Source organism: Pseudonaja textilis, chromosome 1, assembly GCF_049901715.1.
Source record: "Pseudonaja textilis isolate UNSWEBS1 chromosome 1, rPseTex1.2, whole genome shotgun sequence".
NCBI lineage: Eukaryota > Metazoa > Chordata > Lepidosauria > Squamata > Elapidae > Pseudonaja > Pseudonaja textilis.
The window spans coordinates 120,384,639-120,406,611 of NC_141990.1; the positions used below are offsets into that span (position 1 = coordinate 120,384,639).

Sequence of the window (21,973 nt, forward strand, 5' to 3'; positions counted from 1 at the left end):
TCTGCAAGTGTAATTGTCTAGATCAGTGTTAGAGAACCTTTTTGGCACCAAGTGCCGAAATGGGAGTACACGTGCATGCACACGGGGGAACACCAGAAACCAGAACAGCAGCTCCCTGGTGGTTGCATGCATGCCGGCCACCTGGTCTTCCAGTTTCTGGTGCACATGCACATGCAAAGACCAGCTAGCCAGCATGCATGTGCATGCTGGAAACTGAAAGCTCAGCTTCCCGGTGCACGCATGTGTGCCAGTCACCTGTTCTTCCAGTTCCTGGTGCTCGTGCATGCACAAAGACCAGCTGGCCAGCTCATATGCGTGTGCTGGAACCCAGGACAGCAATGGGGAATGGCTGGCATGCCCGGAGAGTTGGCTCTGTGTGCCACTTCCGGCATGCATGCCATAGGTTTGCCATCATGGGTCTAGATCAAGGATGTCAAATTCAAGGCCCGTGGGTTGGATTTGGCCTGCAGGATGCTTAGATCTGGCCCATGGGGCCGCCCTGAAAATAGGGAAGGACTGGGCCATGGTGCCTGTGGCAGGGATGATGGAACTTGGATGGGCCGCACAAGACCCTACCAGGCTCTGTTTTCAGCTGCGATGGCCTCCTGAAGCCCAGCAAAAATGGAGCTCCCAGAGGGCTTCAGGAGGCCATTGCAACCAAACACAGAGCTTGGGAGTCCATTTTTGCTGGCAGAGTACTTGGGCCATGGCAGGCATCCCCGACATGAATGACGTCAAGCTGGCCAAGCTCAAGGTCAGGTACAACCCTGATGCGGCCCTCAATGAAATGAAGTTTGACACCCCTGGTCTACATTTACTGAGGCCAACACAAATGTGTGATTGGAGGGTGTCATTTTCATCTCACTAAAATATGGTTTTAGGATACTTTCAGTCCACCACCTTTCCCAATCTCTCAAAAAGCAGTTTGAAGTCAATCAGCCTTCATTTTAATTTCTGTTGTTTCAAAAAAGCTGAAAGCACATAAGGGGGACCACTGCTTGCTTCCAGATGACCCAGCATAAAGTGGGTCAGCCGGAACCGCAACTACTAAAGCTGCAAAAGTGCCCATATTTCCTTTCCAGACAGGAGAGTAATAAAGTAGATTTCTAGTGGCTTTTTCATGTTTCTAGTCCATGCTGTGGGCATATGGCTGTTTATTTGAACTGCAAAAAAGCTTCAACTGCCAAGTTATCTTTCTTCCTGCTTATAAAATCCTGCTGCTGCAACTGTGAAGGTGAAATGAAAGCCTAATCTTATTTTTACAACTGGGTACTTTGCACTGGATCTCTAACATAGTTGCTTGCTCCTTGGAGTTAGGAAGTAGAAGATACATTTTAAACTGGGGATTCTCAGCTTCTGTTTAGAGAAGACTCCATTAGATGCAGTGTAACATAATGAGGGCTATAATTAAAAAAAGTAGATGACCCATTTTAGGAAGGAAGTTGAGATATTAACTAGATTGTTTAGAGCAGGGGCGGGCAATTAATTTTCTCAAAACGGGGACTGTTATGGAGAACTGTGAAGGTGCAGAGGCAAGCATGCATGCACATATGTAACTAAATAAGAAAGCAGTTACCTTCAAAATAAAAGCAATTTATGCAGGTCAGACAGGAACAGCCAAAGGGCTAGATGTGGCCTGGGGGGCATAAAATGCCCAGGCCTGCTATAGAGTAGCCCCAGCCTTTCCAGCTTTGCAGACCACCGGGGGTGGGGAAAAGGGATGGGTCCTCTGCATGGTTTAAAACTCTTATTCTGCTTCTTAATACTGCCCACCTCTCACTGTAGCAAAAGTCAATGGAAGGGCATTGTTTAAAGCAGGGATACATGTTCTAAATATACAGTATATAAAAAGGATGGTGAAAATCAAAACAGAAAAAGGCAAGCGTTCACCAAAATGAAATTACTTATATACGCTTTGCAGAGTTATGTTGCTGTCAAGAAAAGGTCATTGTGGAATGACGTAAAAAGTTCACATGAAGCTGCCCTTTGAACTATAGCTAATATTGTTATTTCTAATTTAGGAATCTAATGCCATGGGATAGCTAAGGTCCAGATACTTGCTCAAAATTTTCTTTGAAATTTCATTCTTGGCTAGTAGGATAGTATGGGGGCGGGGGGAGGGACAAGTCTAAGGGAAGTGAGTGGGTGAATCACAAACTCGATTGTTTTACCTGTATACCAAAGATACATTATCACTTCTTCTTTACTGCAACAGACCAAGAAACTCTCTTGCAGGAATTTTATTCACATATGTACACTCCCTGGTTACCAGCTTGCACAGGAAAATAGTTTTTATAACACCCAGGAATCCCTACACACGTAGCTTCCATAATCAGGTTGAAACCCATGTAGACATTGTATATCGAATCAGTGAAATGGGATTCATATGTTATTTGATTTGATTCAGCAACGAGGCAATAAAACATCTTTTGGAATTCCCTCTTTCTGTTAACCATAGCAGAAGGAAGAAAAGTAGATATTGTCTTCACTGCAGCCACTCCAAATCCCCATCTCCCCATCCCAGAATAAAAAGTACAATAGGACATGTTGGGGCATCTGTATTTGCCCAAATGGCTCCACTTGAAAGCAGTGGTGGGATTCAAATTTTTTTACTAGCGGTTCAGTGGGTGTGGCTCAGGGGTGTGATTCAACCTGTGTAACAACCGGTTCAGTGAGCGCATGCATGCAGAGGGTTAATTACTGACCTTCTCCTGCAATCCTGCAATCTTCCTGTGTGTTAAACAGCTGACGTGTAGCAATCTGCTGTGCCGTGCAAAACAGTTGAGCTTGAAAACCAGGAAATAAAGGTCAGAATAGAGCCAGGGCGGGCAAGCGGGCCCAGCAGCTGATTGTCAGAGCAAACTGGTTCAGCTGAACCCGGCCGAACCGGTAGAATACCACCACTGCTTCAAAGGCTTCACTTTCACAAGATGGTTTGCAGACTAGAAACAGAAGTTACAAAAGGCAAGAAATTGGGCCACTTTAAAGCTCTTTCTTTTTATCCACTCTGCTTTCCACCCTACAGGGTTTTCCTATGCCTTCCTCAAATGAAATTCTTCATTATCTATAAAGACTATTTCTGGCTTCATGTCTCCTTATTTTGCCTGACCTACAAGATTAGGAATCTCTGGCTGGCAAGAGTGTATGAACCTCTTAAACCACCCTTCATAAGGCTCAGGCTGTTCTCCTTCCCATTCATCAATTAGTTAAATATCTTTATTCAGTTCTCACTTTATGTCTCATCCAACTTTCTAAAACTTAGCCTTGGTACACAAGAGGTATCCTCTCAATTTATACTCCATGAAAAAGCTTGTGACGTAGATCTAGCTCAGATGCAGACCATCCCATTGTCACTCATTGATGTCCATGGACAAGTAGAAAAGTGAACTTATATCTTCTTGGTCTTACCCCAAATATCTTTTTCCAATTAATAGCCAATTTGTAATGTTTACTTTATTTCTTGTCCTATAGCTGTTACTATTATAGTGTTTCTTTTTCACCCCACTCAGTATTCCTACTTCATTTTACCTTGTGTCTCACTGCTGGCTGGTTGTCTTGTCTGGAAAATCTGTTGTAACCTTTGAAATTATGTGAGCTCATGTACATTACATAAGACACTATCTACATTTGTAATCTCTGAACTGAGCTCTGCTCCTTCCATTCCTATTTTCATCATCTTTCTGATGTTTTGCTGCAGCAGAAAGGCCATTCAATATGGCCTTGAAATATGAATTCATAGAATATGAATAAAAGAGGTAATCCATAGCAGAAAGTTGCCCTCCATACCTGAAGGGAGCATGAAGATTATCCTTCCCCTCCCTTTTTGCATACCAAATCATAAAAAAAGTTGGGAAAAGATGCAGTACATTTTGGATTCAGGCTGCTTTGCCATTTTGAGCATCTCACACATAATACAAAAGTTCTATGTTCAGTGGAGATCACAGCAAAAGTTGTTTTACTTTAATTGCAGAAGTAAACCATTCTGAACAGCAGTGTTTTGAGAGTTAATGTTCTAAAAAACCTAAGCCTTTCTATCTTAAAACTTTTTTTCTCTTTTCAAAATGGACTGTTTCAAGTGAGAAAGTTTGATTTGATGTCTGGAACAAAATATTTAATTTGTTTCAAAAACTGTCCTTTGATGGAACAAGCTGGTGTAGACTATTAAAATATAGTTTTTAAATGGGCTTCTTTTGTTCCAAGCTCAAAGCAAAACACATTTCCTATTTTGAGCATTCTTCTGTGAGGAACTGAGTTTGGTTGCAAGTGCTATGATGTCAGAACAATAGGAGCTACTAAAATAAAGATGACTTACAGTAAGATACTATACCACTTATCATATACAGCTTCATAAAAATAATCAACAAATGTTCAAAATTATGCAAGGAAATTCACAAACAAAATTCAAACACAAAATTAGAGGAAAATATGGAAATACTAACTGTTAAGTTCAGAAAGGAGGGAGGCCACACCAGAGCTTCAGTCATAATACGCTTTATTCGTGGGAATAAAGGGGGCTGTCGCGTCTGCAGCTAACAGCAGACCTACCAGCGAACAGCAGCTGGCTCAACCTAGCAGCCGGCTTTTATAGCCGACTGTCGAAGGGAGCCAGCCAATGGGGACTAAGAACGCCCCCACAGGAATTGCGGACCTGATGGGGAACTGGTGTCAGCCCCAAGGACATAACACCCCTTCCCCCCAGATACGAACATGAGTAGTCTTTAAGGTATGAAGGCGGTTTGTGTTGCCGCTCTGATCGTCTTAGTTTGGGTGTAGGAGCGGGTGGCACAGAGTTCGGGACAGCGGGGATTTGGTCCCTTGGTAATTGTCCAGCCACCCGACCTTGCTCGCTGGTCGCCAGCCGGGTCGTCGAGTCGCTTCGGTCTCCCGGTGTGGTAGAGGGACTGCTGGGGCTGGTTACTGGTTCTGTAGGATGGTCACGGTCAGCCGTCTGCTCCCTCGGTTCGGTTGGTGGAGGCAGGTTACTCTGAGTGTCCCAGTTAGGTGCCGGATGCGGTGCCTGGAACGTTGCTGTGGTCTCTGGGTCGGTGGTGGCGTGCTCGTTCTGCCGGCTCCTCAACTGGTCCAGGTGTCTCCGCCAAATGCGCCCGTCTTCTAACTGGACGTGGTACGACCTGGGCCCCGTGATGGCCACGATCCTGCCAGGTACCCACAACGGGTCTCCCGCGTAATTTCTGGTGAAGACTTGATCCTGTAAGACAAAACTCCTGACCCTACTGTTAGACCCAATGGGTGTGTCTGGGCAATAGTGAGGGTGCACCCTGTCTAGTATTGTCCTTAAGCATCTGCCCATCAGTAGCTCTGCCGGCGACTTGTTTGTGACCGTGCACGGGGTCGAGTGTTGGCTCATAAGGAATCTAGAGAGTCTGGAATGCCAGTCATCTTGGGTGAACCTGGCGAGGGCCTCTTTGGTTGTTCTGACTGCTCTTTCAGCCAACCCATTGCTCGAGGGGTGAAAGGGAGCCGTTAGGATATGCCGGATGCCCAGGTTGGCGACATACCGGCTGAAGTCTGTGGACGTAAATTGAGGAGCGTTATCCGACACAATAGTGTCCGGGAGACCGTGTGTGATGAACAAACGAGTCAGTGCTTGGGCGATTGCTCGTGTGGTGGTTGAGAGTAGGAGTGCCACATCGATCCATTTAGAAAATGAATCTACTACTATTAGAAATGTCTTGCCATGGAATGGGCCGGCCAGGTCAACATGTAGACGAGACCATGGTGCATTGGCGCTTTCCCATTTGGTGGGAGGGGTGACTGGGGGCGCTGGCTGGGATTCTTGACAGGGACGGCAGGAGCTTACCCATTTCATAATTTCATCGTCCATGCCCGGCCACCATACATAGCTCCGGCCAACGCCTTCATTCGTACAATGCCGGGGTGCCCCTCGTGTAATGCCTTCAGGACGTGTCTGCGTAGTGATTCTGGAATGACAACTCTGGTCCCCCATAGCAGACAACCCTGTAAACTGGAAAGTTCCTGTTGGCGGACTTTAAAGGGTGAAAAATCGTTAGAAGGGATACTACCCGGCCACCCCCTCCGTACCCAGTCCAGGACTTGGGCGATCAGTCTGTCCTTCCTGGATTGGAAGGCAATGTCTCTCGCAGTGACTGGAATTCTGAACTCACTGGTGTCAAAGATGGTGTGGACTGGGGCCCGATCCTCCACGGGCGTTGGTAGCGGGCACCGGGTGAGGGCGTCTGCATGGCTGAGATTTTTTCCTGGACGGTGAACTAACTTGTATGAATACGCTGCCAGGAATAAGGTCCATCTTGTCATTCGGGGAGACAAGACTTGTGGTGTTTGCTTTTCTCCAGAGAGAAGTCCCAACAACAGTTTGTGATCTGTAACCAGTTCGAAGTTATGCCCAAACAGAAATTCATGAAATTTCTTAACAGCGGCTACGGCAGCTAGGGCCTCTTTGTCGATTTGGCTATAGTTGCGTTCTGTCGTTGAAAATGTTCTAGAGAAGAACGCAATGGGAGCTTCGGACCCGTTGGGTAGTCTATGACTTAATACGGCCCCAATCCCGAAAGGTGAGGCATCTGCTGCCAAAACTAGTGGTAGGTTCTGGTTGAATTGGATCAGTACAGCGTCTGAAGTGAGGAGTGACTTGACTGCCCTGAAAGCGTATTCCTCTTTGGGTCCCCAGTGCCATGGAACATTTTTATCTAAGAGTCTATGTAGTGGTTCTGCCACTGATGCCTTGTGCGGCAGAAATGACGCATAGAAATTCAGCAGGCCTAGGAAGGCTTGTAGTTCTGGTTTGGACGCCGGCGTGGGTGCCTCGTGAATGGCTTTAACCTTTGATTCTACCGGGTGGATGCCAGAGGTGTCTATTCGGTACCGAGAAAGTCCACCTGCTTAGTGGCTATGGTGCATTTTTCTTTTTTAGTTTGAGGCCATGCTGTCTGAATCTGTCTAACACCCCTCTAACTCTGAGGAAAAGCTGTGTTCTGTCCCGGGCAGAAACCAAGATGTCATCAAAGTACGGAACCATGCCAGGAAGGCCCTGTAGGATCCGTTCCATTAACGACTGGAATATGCCCGGGGCGACACTCACACCAAATTGGAGGCGCTTGCATCGGAAGGCCCCTCTGCGGGTAACAATGGTTTGCAATTTGGCCGTTTGGTTGTCCACAGGAAACTGTTGGTAAGCCTGTGACATATCCAATTTGGCGAATATCGTTCCGGGTTCGAATGTGTGCAGTAAATGCTGGATTACTGGCACTGGATATGCGCTAGTCTGTAAATAGCGATTTATTGTGGTCTTGTAATCTGAGCACATCCTTATACTACCATCTTTTTTGAGGGGTGTGACAATAGGTGTCTCCCACTTTGCAAAATCCGTGGGTTCGATTACCCCTTGTTTTAACAATTTGTCTAGTTCCGCATCCAGCTTAGAACGCAGAGCGAATGGCACTCTCCGCGGTTTCAAGCGGATGGGAACTGCCTGGGGATCCACTGAGAAGGAAATAGGTGTGCCCTTGTAGCACCCTAATTCATCGCTGAAAATGTCAGCGTAATCAGAGAACAGTGAGTCGGTGTCAGAGGACGAGACAGCATGAACCCCCGTTAAGCTAAGGCCAAGAGAGGGGAACCAATCCAACCCCAAAAGACTAGGAAGGGCACCATCAACTACCACTAATGGCAGGTGGCCTTTAAAGGTTCTGAATTTGACTAGGAACTTGCCTGTTCCGATTACTGGAATGTTCTTCCCTTGGTAGTCTCATAAGGATAGGAGACTCTTCTGCAGCTGTTTCCTGGACAGGCTGGGACGTATTTTCTTGAGCGTGCTCCATGAAATAATCGAGAGCGCTGACCCGGTATCGACCTCCATTAGGCAGGGTCTACCTTCTAAATGAATGGAGAGTTTAATTTTATTGGGTGTTAAGAAGGTATGGTTAGCTTGATAGCATGTAAAACAATTTTCTACTTGCCTGGATGGCCCCGAGGCGTAAGATGGTGGCTTTTGTGGAGCCACGTGCGCTGCCTGGCACATCCTAGCGATGTGTCCTCTTCTGCTGCAGTTGTTGCAGGTGGCACTTTTGAACCTGCACATTGCTCTGGCATGGGGACCCCCACAGGAGAGGCACAGCAGGGTGTGCCTAGGTACGTTGCCTTCTCTCGGTCTCATTCCTACCTGTGGCTGGTTGAATGGTTTGAGGCGGTGCACCTCAGATTGCTCGATGGGCTCTTCTTCGTTCACTGCCTCCTCAGAATGCACAGTGACTGGATTACCTTTGGGGGTGTTTCCCTGTATTTCAGCCGCTGACTGTATTGCCAATTCTGCAGCCAGGGCTTCCTCGATGGCTTGTGCGAGGTTGAGGTCCTTCCTTGCCAACAACCGCCTCTGTAGTCTTGTATCCTTGACTCCGCAGACAAGTTGGTCCAGGAGCATGTCATCAAGGTAGCCTTTAAATTCACAGTGTAGGGCTGCGGTTCTGAGGGCTGCCATATATTGGTTTATGGTTTCTCCCTCCGCTTGCTTCCTCATGCGAAAGGCAAAGCGTCTCGCGATCTGTGACGGTTTCGGCGAATAATGATTGGAGAGGGTCTCCAGTAGCTCAGACCATGGGACATTCTTAAGTTCTCTTGGGGAGAACAGTGCTGTTGCTGTGTCAAATACGGTGGCCCCACAGTAGCTCAGGAAGAAGGACTTCTTTTTGTTGTCTGTAGTGTCAGCCAGACCCACAGCATCAATATAATGGTTAAACCGGTTTTTATAAGAGTCCCATTTATCTTCGTCTGGTTTAAATGGCTGGAACGCCGGATTCGCATTCATGGTTGGTTCAGCTTGTGGCAGGTAAAACAAGTCTCACTGGGAATACAGGCCCTGGAAAAGGTAGCAGCTACAGTTTGTAGTGCTGTTAAACGAGTGTTCAGCTTCTGAGTTCTCTCTGGGTTGTACAGGTAGCAGCTGCGCTCGCAGTGCAATTCCGGTCTGGTGATTCAGCTCGTGGAATCTCTCTGGGTTTTCTCGCTCTCTGCAGCCCTTGGTGGCTGGGAACAGACGCTATAACTGACGTCTGTTTGAAATTCACGCCCTTACAAGGGCGAGGCGGCGAACGCTGCAGCTGCGCGCTGACAGCGATTTGAATTTCGCGCCTAGATCAGCGGTCGTGAGCGTCGCGCTGGAGCTTCGCTACACGCAATTCTGGCAAGTTTGCTTGTTGGGCGGCTGAGGATCTCACCGCCCACTCTCTTGTAGCTAGTTTGTGTTCTTGAGTGGCTACACGCTCCGCTTCGCTTCCTTCTCAATGGCTGACCGAGCTCTCAACGTCGCGGCTACGGTCCAGCGCTTCAGATTCGTGATATTCAGCTCTTGTATAGCTGCTGGTTGGCCAGATCCCATCCTCGTCGCCAATGTTAAGTTCGGAAAGGAGGGAGGCCACACCAGAGCTTCAGTCATAACACGCTTTATTCGTGGGAATAAAGGGGGCTGTCGCGTCTGCAGCTAACAGCAGACCTACCAGCGAACAGCAGCTGGCTCAACCTAGCAGCCGGCTTTTATAGCCGACTGTCGAAGGGAGCCAGCCAATGGGGACTAAGAACGCCCCCGCAGGAATTGCGGACCTGATGGGGAACTGGTGTCAGCCCCAAGGACATAACACTAACCAAATTCCAAATCTATGTTTAATCTGGTGTGAACTACTTTTCTATTTGTTTTGGATCTCATATTTCTTGAAATTTGAGGCCCAATTCACAGGTCACTGAAGCAAATTAATTCTTTGGATAACTGCAGCCCTGTCTTTTCGATTGACCACCTAAAGAGATTATGAAATTAAAAGTATGTAAGATAATTCAACACTAACTTAAATTCCTTGTGGAAGAGCCTTTTGATTTACTTGTGTTTTAATCTAGGAGCTAAGCATAACACAAACATACATAAATACAGAGGAGTTCTTTCTGTTTGTGCTTGATCTCTTGCTCTTTTGATAAGACAATTAGAGAAAGCTTCTTGTTAAGTGAAAATAGTATAACAAATAACAATTTCCTATATTTTCAGTTGCACATATAGCATTCAAAGAACTCTGAGCTACTTTAATGACTATTGTGTGTGGTAACTCTAACTTAAAAAGAACTATTGTGTGTGGTAACTTAACTGTAAAGTAGATTTCAGGCCTGATCTCAGCTCTTTTAAAAAATTATGCATACAAATGCATTTTTTAAAAGAAAGCAATAAAAATCAGTCCTCTCTTAAAGACTCAGAACAGGCCAAAAAAAGAAATTTCACTTCTCCTTTTGTAAAATTGTGTTTCAGGTAAGCAGTGCGAAGTGGATATAGATGAGTGTGCCTCAGCACCTTGCCTCAACAATGGAACCTGTGTTGATCACATCAACTATTACAAGTGTTATTGCCAACATGGTTTTACTGGCATAAAATGTGAAACAAATACTGATGAATGTTCCTCAACACCTTGTCTTCATGGAAGGTGATTCTTGGTTTTTTTTCTTTTTTACTTTTATTAACCTGTGTTTTTTTTAAAGGCCTAGCAATGTTTAAAATGTAATGTCAGGAAGGTTGTTGCAGATATTTCAAATTATATTATTCCATAAAATCAAACCACAGACACAGCTAATGGATAACAGATGTTTCCAGTTTAAGCTAGTGCAATGTGGTGGTACATTATCTCATTTCTTCTTTCATTTGAATGTAATGACATACAGCAATTTTCAATAATTGATTGAAATTAGGTGTTAATATACTTAACATTGGTTTCCTATACTATTTGCATTCCAGCAAGCTGAAACATGTTTTGGTTTGTTTGTTTGTTTGTTTTGGGGAGCAGAGACCAATATACATGAAGTGAAAATACTACAGGAAGGGTTTCCAACATAAACTTGTATGAATAACCGATAATTATCTCAGAAATCAAAAACATATCAGAATTAATCTAATATGTTACAGGCATAGCAAAATAATCTGCTTGGTATTTTGTCTGAAAGACAAAAATTACTTTGGGTTGTATATAAAGCAGTACTTTCTTTTTCAGATGCATTGATCTCATAGATGGATATCGCTGCAGCTGTGATCCTGGGTGGACCAACTCAAGATGTGAATTTGATGTTAATGTAAATATTCTCTTTAAAACAAATGACTGTCAAGCATATAAGATTTAGTAAAACCCATGCATTTTAGGATAAAGTTGATATATTCTGGAACTCAAACTGTATTGCATTTTAAAGGCATAATTTGGAGCTGTTTTCTTTTCAAAATAAGCATAAGAAACTTTGTATGAACTACAAGACTACTTCTTGTCTAACACTGTGGTCCAGAACTCACAAGATTGCATCTTTGAGTGAAATAAATAAATAAACAAAGTTTGCTGCTCTTGAACTACAAGAAAGTTCATGAGAGCTTGCATCTCTAAAATGTCCATGATCCAGAACAGTCTGGTCAAATTCAGCAATCTGTATTTTTCTGAAGTCTCCTCAACCTCTTCTGACATTGTTGTAGAACAGGGGTGTCAAACTGGCGGCCTGTGGGCTGAATGCGTCATACACTGGCCACGCCCACATCCAGTTTAGCTAAGGGGGAAAAGTCTCAATAACTTGATGCCGCTATGACAAAGAAATACATTTTATGAAGAAATAAAAAAGCCTCTGAGCTAGAAAGATTCATCTTTCTTATCACTCCATTTGTAGAAACTGGACTGAAGATCGAATGGTCTTTTCAGATGACAAACTCTTTTTTATGGGAGGATGGAGCATAGCATACAATAATCTAGTGGACAATGAGAAAAATACTCTAGACATTGGTGAACAAAGTGGCTCAGAGTTGGACAGATTGGATTATTTGGATTAAGGTGATGAAGGCCTGGCTTTGCTCAGTTCACTGAGAGTGTTTGATTCTGTCTGTTATGAGAAAATGGACAAAATATTTGGCATTGTTTCTCTGACCATCTGTTTGTCAGGACCTTGTCCTTTCTGGCTAAGGAAGAACACCTGGGACATGACACGTGGAATCAGAAGTGCTGCTTTTTTGTTGCAGGACAGCATCCTTCTGGAGATAGGAAAGGCTTTGACTTGTTAGCCTTCCGTAAGTCTTTAAAAACCTGGCTATTCCCCAGGCCTATGGACTGGGAGATTAAGCAGTTTCTGCTGTTGAATGGATTTTACTTTCTCTTTTATAAATTGAATTAGTTGGTCATTTATTATCTGGATTGTTGATTTATTTTTGTTGGTTTTAATGTAACCCATCCAGAGTCATTTCCATTGGTGAAAAATGTAGTGGCATGAGCAGGTCTTGTTATACTCATATAACATTATCTGTTCTGCAAATTGTACTGGTTACCACAAAGCTTCCGAGTGCAATTCAAAAGGCAGTTATCATTTATAAAATTTTGCATGGCATAGGGCCTACTTACCTGAGGGACCATCTCTCATGATTTCTGCCCATTCTGTACAAGCAAGACAGAACAGTCGTGTTCTTGGTTCCATTGACTAAACAGTGTAACACAGCTGGACCTAAGCAGCATCCACCCAAGAAATTCAAAGTGCCTTATCCTGCATGCCTTTAAACATGTCTTGAAAACCTGGCTTTTGGGGTTGGGTTGGGTTAGGTGGCTGCCAGACCCCTTTATCATGGGCAATATAAAAGGGAGAGAGAGTGGTGTTTTTTATTGTTCCTTGTTGGTGACTATTATTATTTTCTGATTTTGTGAGTTTCCTCTTTTTTAAAAAAAAAAAAGTAACATGCCCATAATGGTTCTGGAGTTAGGGGGCTCTAGAAGTGAGGCAGACAGAAAGACAGATGCATGCATGCATGCATAAAAATATGCAAATCAAAAAGCTACAGTGCAGACAATCCATTGTTTAAAATAAAAATATCAGTGGAGTAACTGGAATTTGCTCCATTTCTGTTTTGTAGATATTAGTCAGCTAGCCTCATTCTCAGATAGTTTCAGTGTTTTAATTAAAACTTTAATTGATTATATATGTAGTACATTTGTTCTAGAAAATTATATTCTAACTTCTAACTTCTAATACTATCGTATTAGAAGTTTTGTTCTATAATATATCTCAATGGTACAAGAGGAGTTAAATGGCCATTCAAAACAATTATTTACTATCTCCAATTAGCATTCTAGGATAATTCATACTTTTTTGCCTTGTGAAGGTCTATTTCTTTTGATTTTGGTAGTTCATATTACCAGTTCATTAAGAGTTTGAGTTCCGTTTATGCATGATGCTGTGCATGTGACAACTTCAGCAATATAAAGCTCTGAAAGGAAGGCATTACCTAGCATTACCCTTATGTTCAATTCCATTGCTATATAAGCCGGCAACCAGTATTCAGTGCTAACTATAGAGTGTCAGCTTCAAATGTCCTTCATCTCAGAAGGTCAGCACATTTAGTTCTTCTGCTCAATATCAAAAGCCAGGAAAATGCACAGGGAATTTAACTCTGACAAAGGATTTACAATATTGTTTCACTGGAAAAGGGAATGAACATAGAAAATCTTTTATATTTCTTAGTTCTTGCATTCTAAACTGTCTTTAAAGTGCCTTGGGATGATAGATCTAAGGGAACCTACTTTTGGAAGTTCACTAATGTGTATCTAAAGGTGTTTTTCTGACAATCTTTTCGAGAACTGAAATCAAAGATATATACTTTAAAAAAATCACCACCGTGACAGTATGTATGATGTGTGATGTGTGTCTGTATCTGTGTTGTATGAATATTCAGTATAATATGTGTCTGTATAGCAACTGCATCTCTCATCCCATTTTCCTTCTGAATAGTGCTAGGTACAGTGGTGGGAGCAAAACAATGGCCTCATTTCCAAAATAATGGCTAGCTTATCATTTTTAGTTCTGCTAATGTTAAGCCACCCTTCCCAAGAAACTGTTGGGACAATTTTTCCTCCCTCTGAAAGAGTCCCTGGTTTATTTAGCATGGTTTATTTTCTGGTGTTTTCCTGGATTTATATCTTGATTCAGTACTACATAACCCCATTCAGATAATGGATGGATTCACACATTGAATTCAGCCATTATGTGAGTTCTGGATTTTGACATTATGGAGTGAAAACCCAGGCAAAGTGAAATCGTATTTCTACATTGAAAATGGTTCTTAATCTTGCTAACTGCTGTACATTCTTTTTTTCATTTTGTGCTTTTTTTCTTTTTGTGCTTTTTGTTTATGGGTGTGTGTGCTTTAAATTTTCATTGTAATTAGTTTATTCTTTGCTGCCAACCGTTCTGGGATTATATCTTCAGAGAAGAATAAAAATGCATAATACATAATAAATATGTATGTTGGTCCTATGGGTCTAATCCTTCACATCTATGAATGGTTCGTGAGGAGCCAAGAATGGTAAAGGACTTCACTTTTCCCCATTCACCTCTAGAATGAGAGTCTTCTACCAAACTCTTCCATTCTGACTGTTTTGTTCTTCTTCAGAAATGTATCCCATTGTAATTACTTCAGTTAACGTTTGTGATTTTTCTTTAGGGAATCTGACTTATTGGATTTCCCTTTCTCATTTGTTCCAAAAGAGGCATTACATTTTCTGCAGAGCTTGTAACTTAATCCATTAAGGAACAGATGCTGATTCCTTCTGTTCTATTAGCACAACTATCTTAATGTGTGTATCTCCTCAGAAACTAAATGTAGGAAAAGTGGGAAAAGATGCCTTTTTCAAAAGCAAAGAGTTTTTATATGTATGTATGTATGTATGTATGTATGTATGTATGTATGTATGTAAATAATTAGTGTTTTTCAAACTTGGTAATTTTTAAAATGTGTGGACTTTAATTCTCAGAATTCCCCAATCAGCATAGTGGCTGGGGAATTCTGGGGGTTGAAGTTCATAAATCTTAAAGTTGCCAAGTTTGGGAGGAAAAAACAGACATGCAAAATGATTGGCATCTCACAAGCCAATAGTCTGCCAGTGTTGTGGCCCACCAGCAGCTGGTGGAGCTGGTAGCAGACTTGGACAGTGAGGAGGTTGGGGAAGAACATGGGCCAGTCCTGGAATCTGGGGAAGGCTCTGACAAGTGCTCTGCGTTGGAGGCAGAGATGGGACCAGGGCCATCTGACAGTTATCAGCTGCCTTTGGAGTTGGAGATCAGTGGGGAAGAAGAACAGCTGGAGCCTGTTCCCGATATGTGCATGTGCAGAGCTGCCAGGAGAAGGGAACAGTTAAGGAACAATGGTCAACTCAGGAGTAAAGGCACAGGTGGACAGTGAATGGCCCCTCCCATAGGGAATAAAGAGGAACAAAAGGGGAGTGGTGTTTGCAGGAGACAATTAGTTCATTTAATTAGGGTGAAGATTTGTTCGTGACTCCTTGCCTAGTATTTTCTTGTACAGCTTTGTGCTTGGAAGCTATCGACCTGGCAACTCTCCAAGCCTGATAAAGTCTGTGGTTGTAAATCACTCTTGAAAGACTGCCGGGATTTTGCTGGATATGAATAATAGGAATTCACATTAGCCTAATAAAAAGGGGGTTTGTCCAGATGAGGAGTCTGCTTCATGATTTTGGTAAAGCTTAAGTCAGAACAGCCTGGATTATTTGAAACTCTACCCAGTCAAACTGTTGCTATTTGATTTTAAGGGACTTACACACAGCTCATTCTTCTATCTATTACAATTTGAAACAGGGCTGTGAGACAGATTGAATCTGAAGGCCAAAGGTTCTCCATCTTATTTTAGAATAAAAACAGTGACAACAGTAATGTATATAGAAACAGAAAATCTGTCCCCACTCTCACCTCAATCCTCCAGGGTGCATTGTTGGACTGGAATTCTCTAGTACAACATTGGAGGGTATCAAGGATTTTAAGACCAGCCAAGCAAAGGGGAAAGAAGTCTTCTTGTTTCAAATGTGATTCTTGCTCTAAAATTCAGGAGTATCACCAATGTCATCAAGTTAAGTTTAACACCTCTCAGTGTCAGTGAAAGTATATTACCTGTTTGCTTTCTAGGATTTAAGCATGCCTCACTTGAGACTAACCCACCTACTATAACTAATATTTAGTTATTTAGCAATAATTGTCATTTTCTAATAACTTAGGAAGTCAGTGGGAAGTGTCAAAGAAAGTATTTTAAAAGCTGAAATAAGATTTTTTTTTTTACAAATGTAACCCTCCTTTATTTGAAATTAACTATCAAAACAGTTTGTATTCTGCTTCTGTATTGTGTGTGTGTTTATGCCTAGCTTATTTATTATTCAAATACTTCCCAATAATTAAAATGATTTTTTTTCAGTGAATGATTAACTCAGGACCTACAAATTTCACATATAGAATATAAAGGGAAGAAAACTATAAGAATAATTTGAAGTGCTAACAAGCTAGAGGAAAATGAGTAGAAAAAAAAGAAATGAAGTATATTTTTAAGTTCATAAAAATAGAATGACACTAATTGGAAACTGCTGTTTCCAAAGAAAGACTGATTTTAAAAAAACAAAATTGACTTAGTAGGCTTCATCAAGTATTTTAATTAATTTAGTGCAGACTATAGGGTTGAGGTTTATTTTTAATAGTATGCAAAGTATCCCTTCCCATGGGATGTATAATTCAATTACTTTATATAATGTTTTGTAATAAATGATCCTACATTTTCCAGCTGGAATTCTGAGAAAGAAAGCACATTGTTTTCATATAGTCCCTTTTGGATTCATTTGCATTTCAGTAAAAATAACTGCATACATTTAAGTAAAAATAACTCCTGTGTCATAAGGAAATCTGTTTATTATTGCACTGATTTACTTTAAAATATTCACTTTGTTTTTGTGAACATAGAAGCAATATATCTATACTATTTGCAAAAATTATTTCACCTAAAGTACTTAGATTTGTTATTTCAACTGCTTGGCAGACAGACACTAACCTGTTGCAAAAGAATGGGGCAAATCACAACCTTATTCAACTTGTGATTCAGTGTTGTATAATTTTATGTTCCCGGTAGTCCTACAGTCATGATGAGGTATCATTAGGTATTTTAAAGATTTTGGTGGGAAAAAAAAAACATGTTATTACTATCATTTCTGTTGAGCTCAATGTTGAAATTGAGCTCTGCATATAATACTGCATCCAGTTTTGGTCACCACGATGGAAAAAAGACGTTGAGACTCTAGAAAGAGTGCAGAGAAGTGCAACAAAGATGATTAGGGGACTGGAGGCTAAAACATATAAAGAATGGTTGCTGGAATTTGGTATTTCTAGTTTGTTGAAAAGAAACTAGGAGTGACATGATAGCACTGTTCCAATATCTCAGGGGCTGCCACAAAGAAGAGGGAGTCAAGCTATTCTCCAAGGCACCTGAGGGCAGGACAAGAAGCAATGGGTGGAAACTAATCAAGGAGAAAACAACCTAGAACTAAAGAGAAATTTCCTAACAGAACAATTAATCAGTGGAACAACTTGCCTCCAGAAGTTGTGAATGCTCCAACACTGGAAGTTTTTAAGAAGACATCGGATAACCATTTGTCTGAAATGGTATAGAGTTTCCTACCTAAGAGGGGGTTGACTAGAAGACCTCCAAGGTCCCTTCCAACTTTTCTATTCTATTCTATTCTATTCTATTCTATTCTATTCTATTCTATTCTATTCTATTCTAATCTATGTCTAAAAATTAGAATGGCCACAGAATGGGTGCTTTATGGCCAGTAAAACACTCCACCCAAATGGTCACATTGACCACCATGGCCACATGTTGGATTGATCAATGTTATGACCCATTATGGCATTCTGCAGTCATGTGACTGATTTGTGATTTTTTTTTTTTACCACTTTCCAGTATTAGTAGCAATAAGTACTAATAGATGAATGGGTTTGTTTGACAACTGCTGCAAAAATTACCAGTAAATTACTTCCAGTCATGAGGGTGCCTCACCTTACAACCACAGTGAGTTGCAACAGTAATTCTGAGTGCAATTATGATAATTAGATGGGAACTACCAGTAAATGTAATGTAGTTATATCCTCAAAAAAATATCCTAATTTGGATCCAACTCAGTTTATTCCTGATTAATATAAGATTAATAGTGGCATAAATAACTATCAACAATTGGGCCCCGTTTCATTTCCTAAAGTACAGAACTTTACAAAGTACTTCACATGTCCATCTAAAACCTTACATAGGCCCAACATGTACTCTATCCAATATTTTAAATTTTGGATAATATTTTCATGTTTGATATTTTTAAATATATTTTATAATGATTATTTTTAGATATTTGTTCACTGATACAATTGATGTATGGTACCCAAAAATCAGTTATTACGGGATGGGCAGTTATGATTAATAAACCAATAAATAAATTTGGGTATATATCAGTGGCGGGATTCATGCAGTTCGCACCATTTCGAGAGAACTGGTTGTTAACTTTCCGAGCACTTTGGGGAACTGGTTGTTGGAAGAAATCATTAGGGCAGAGAACCAGTTGTTAAATTATTTGAATCCCACCACTGGTATAGATCAGGGGTGGACAATTAATTTTTCCAAGGAACCACGTGAGAAACTGAGAGCTTGTGGAGGGTCAACATCATCCCCCAGTCCCTGACTGCACCATCTCACATACTGCTGCTATCACCCTGCCCTCCATCCCAATGCTGCCAACACCATGCCCCCTGCCACCGACGCCTCACCTAATTCCAAGAGGAGCCACCCATGGGCCAGATGTAGCCCATGGGCCATAAAATGCCCAAGTCTGGTATAGATATATGAAAGTGAAGAAAGTCTAAGCAGGTGAATCTTAAATACACAGGGAATAGATGTTCTGTTGTTAAATAAATCTTATCTAGAACAGAACATTATTCAATTTTGAGGAGGAAAATTTCACTGTGCCTGAACATGCCCAGATGCCTTAATGGAGAGAAGTACTTTTCATCATTTTCTAAAAACAAAGCTTTCCAGTGGTATGAATGCACTCTTAATGGTGGATTGCAAACTGCACACTAGAAGCAACAATATAAGCAGTATAAACAAAAGTTTAATAGGTGATTTTCCCCCCTCCATTTCTCCATTTTTTTCTCCACACAAGTGCACCAAAGTCTTCACTGTTCTTAATTCTGTGTTGCATTCTACACCACTACTCCTTTTTTATAAAAAATAAAAAATAAATGAATATGTATATAGGTAAAATCATACAAAGGAAAAAAAAGACTTATTTAAAGGAAAGGAATCTGCCTGAATGCACAGAAGTCCTGAAAATTGCTTGTAAAGTGTACATATTAAGGAAAATAGCTATAATAAAAGAGAAATGGGTATAACAATTAGTGTGAATTTTCACAGATTTTAAAATTATCTGCAAAGCTAAATATATTAGACTATTGTTCCCAAATATTTGTTTCTCTTCTAAAGTGATTACAAATAGCAAAGTAGAGAGTAGACACTCCTGACTTGCATCTTAACTGTAGTCCTTGCTGTGCCAAATATATATACCCTCCACCCAAGTTTTATCCTGGACTGAATTTGTTTAAAGTTTCTAGCAAGAAAGGCTACTCCAAATTATTAAAGGCTTTTTCTGCATTTAGGAACATTACTGCCGCATTCTTTTTCTTATCATTGGTGCATTATAATGCATTTATTATAAATCTGCTGTTGTGTTTTATCTTCCTTTTGGGAATGTAACTTGTTTGATCTGCATGTATTATTTCAGAAACACAATTCCTTAGACATTCAGCTAATATTGTAGTGAATATCTTATAATCAACATTCAGTAGAGAAATTGTTCTGTATGATTGAAGCTTCTCTGGACCATTTCCTCCTTTGTAAATCAAAGTTATGTATGCTTCTTCCACATTTTTAAAATTGTTTGTGTCTCTTTAATTGAATTCATTGTCCAACAGTTATTCTCAATTTTTAGAGTAGTAGGGTGCCAGTCAATATAATATTAATAAAAAACAATGAAGACAAGATAAAATGCTATGAAGTTGATGTAATATTAACTATTATGCAGCTAAAGAGCTCAATAAGACAATTGATGAAAACAATAAAAAATGAATAATTATATAGTAAAGTGAATTCAGAACTTCACATTAGAACAATAGGAAGAGTAATGGAAAAAAATCAATAATGTTTACTGCAACGTGCAATTTAAGGGAAAATTAGTATAAACTGCTTTATAGCTATTTTGTAATGCCATAAACAATTACCAAGATAGACAAATTACATAACAATAAATATTACAAATGCCACAACAGAGAAGGAAAATTTTATCATATGAGGGGATTACAAAACTCCAACCTACCAGGAAGAATAATCAGTATATTCAGAAAATTATAAAAATAAAATGTGAATTAAGACCACGAATATTTCTATTAAGTGTAATTCCAGAAAATATAAGTGCAAAATGTCACAGTTTGCTAAGTTACATACTGACAGGCTACAAGGACAACTTTGGCCCAATGTGGGAAAATAAAAACCCTGCCAATGATGCAATGTATAGACCAAAACTGGAGAATATGCAGTGATAGCAAAATTGGCTGTATACTGTATCCATAACAGGAATCTAACCAAATTAAGCAGGAATGACTTCTTTATATACTACATATCACACAGCATGTGAAATTTACATATTTGGAATATGGTTTCTAGGAAAAGAGTTATGAGACCAATTAGAAAAACCAGACAAATGACTTAAACAGATATTAGCAATAATGGTAATATCTCGGTATTCAGAATAAAAGTGCAAATATTTAGGTTAGTAGGTGGGAAACAAAGGCAAAGAAAAAACATTACTTAAAAATCTTTCTATCGATTTTTTTCCTTGCTTTTTGTTTATAACTTTCTAAAATCTTTGAAAAGCTTAAATAAATAAAACTATATACCTGTAAATCAGGCAAATTTGTTTATCCTGTTATCAATGTGAAAGTTACTTGACCTTACTTTCATTGTTAGAAATGGAAGTGGGTTAGATTTCTAGGGATTAATCTTCCATTCTTGTCACGTATTGTTATAAAAATCTATAACCAATATATACTTAAGCCTACACTTATTGACATGGGAACAGTGGCTTAATTCAAACACATAAACTTAAATACAAAACGATTTACTGATGAAGAGTAGAATTCTTGGTGCCAGATAGAACAGAGATCTGTTCCCACAAAGCCATATAATGCTTCAAAGCTCTGAGATCAATTTATTATCATTTATCTCATCAGGAATGTGAATCATCCCCTTGCCTTAATGGTGGCTCTTGTCAAGATTTGGTCAATGCATTCGAGTGCATTTGCTTGAGTGGATACAGAGGTGAATTTTGCGAGGTGGATATTGACATTTGCACTGAACTGCTGCTGAACTCATCCCTCTGCTTCAATGGAGGGAAATGCATTGACGGCCCTGGAAGAACTTTTTACTGCAGGTCAGTTGTCTGCTTATCTATAACCAGAATAATCCATATGGATTGAGTTGTTTGTTGCACAGTCTTTTCCAAAACAAATTGAAATTTACGTTTTCTTTTTTTTATAAAGGCTATGGAAAACAGCAAAGGGCTAATTATTTTCTGGAGCTCCTTGACTGGTCCTCCTTGTGCTTAAACAATTCCTTCATTGCTGAGATAACTTTGAGCTCTAAAGGGACAGGTGCATCTAAGAGAGTCATGATTTAGTGGCAAGGACAGATATAATAAGTCCCCATCAGAGAGCTGATTGTATTTGTGTGGTTGCTAAGAGATGACAGTTACTTGATGCTGCATAATCAATCCATCAAAACCAGGACTTGTATAATTTAAACAGTTGAAATCCAACTCCTGTTATCCTGGTCAATGGTAGTGAAGAATCAGTATTATCTGAATGACTCGTAATCAGATCAACTATTTTCCTTGAATGTTAGCAATAGCAAGCAATTCTTAGTCTTTTATATCACTTCACAGTGCTTTACAGCCCTCTCTAAGTGGTCACCCAACAATCTGGGCCCTCATTTTACTGACCCCAGAAGGATGGAAGACTGAGTCAGCCTTGAGCATGGTGAAATTCAAACTGCCAAATTGCAGGCAAC

At 40.6% G+C, this 21,973-nt stretch overlaps 1 protein-coding gene across 1 annotated transcript in view; it reads left to right on the forward strand.

The window, feature by feature from the left end:
• The window catches only part of LOC148127789 (uncharacterized), a 107,635-nt gene that overhangs the window by 34,064 nt on the left and 51,598 nt on the right, over nt 1-21,973 (forward strand). Inside the window, exons 3-5 of the mRNA XM_087920954.1 lie at nt 10,283-10,454; nt 11,016-11,094; nt 21,139-21,338. Of these exons, the coding sequence (XP_087777080.1) occupies nt 10,283-10,454; nt 11,016-11,094; nt 21,139-21,338 (451 nt within the window). The remainder of the gene's footprint in view (nt 1-10,282; nt 10,455-11,015; nt 11,095-21,138; nt 21,339-21,973) is intronic.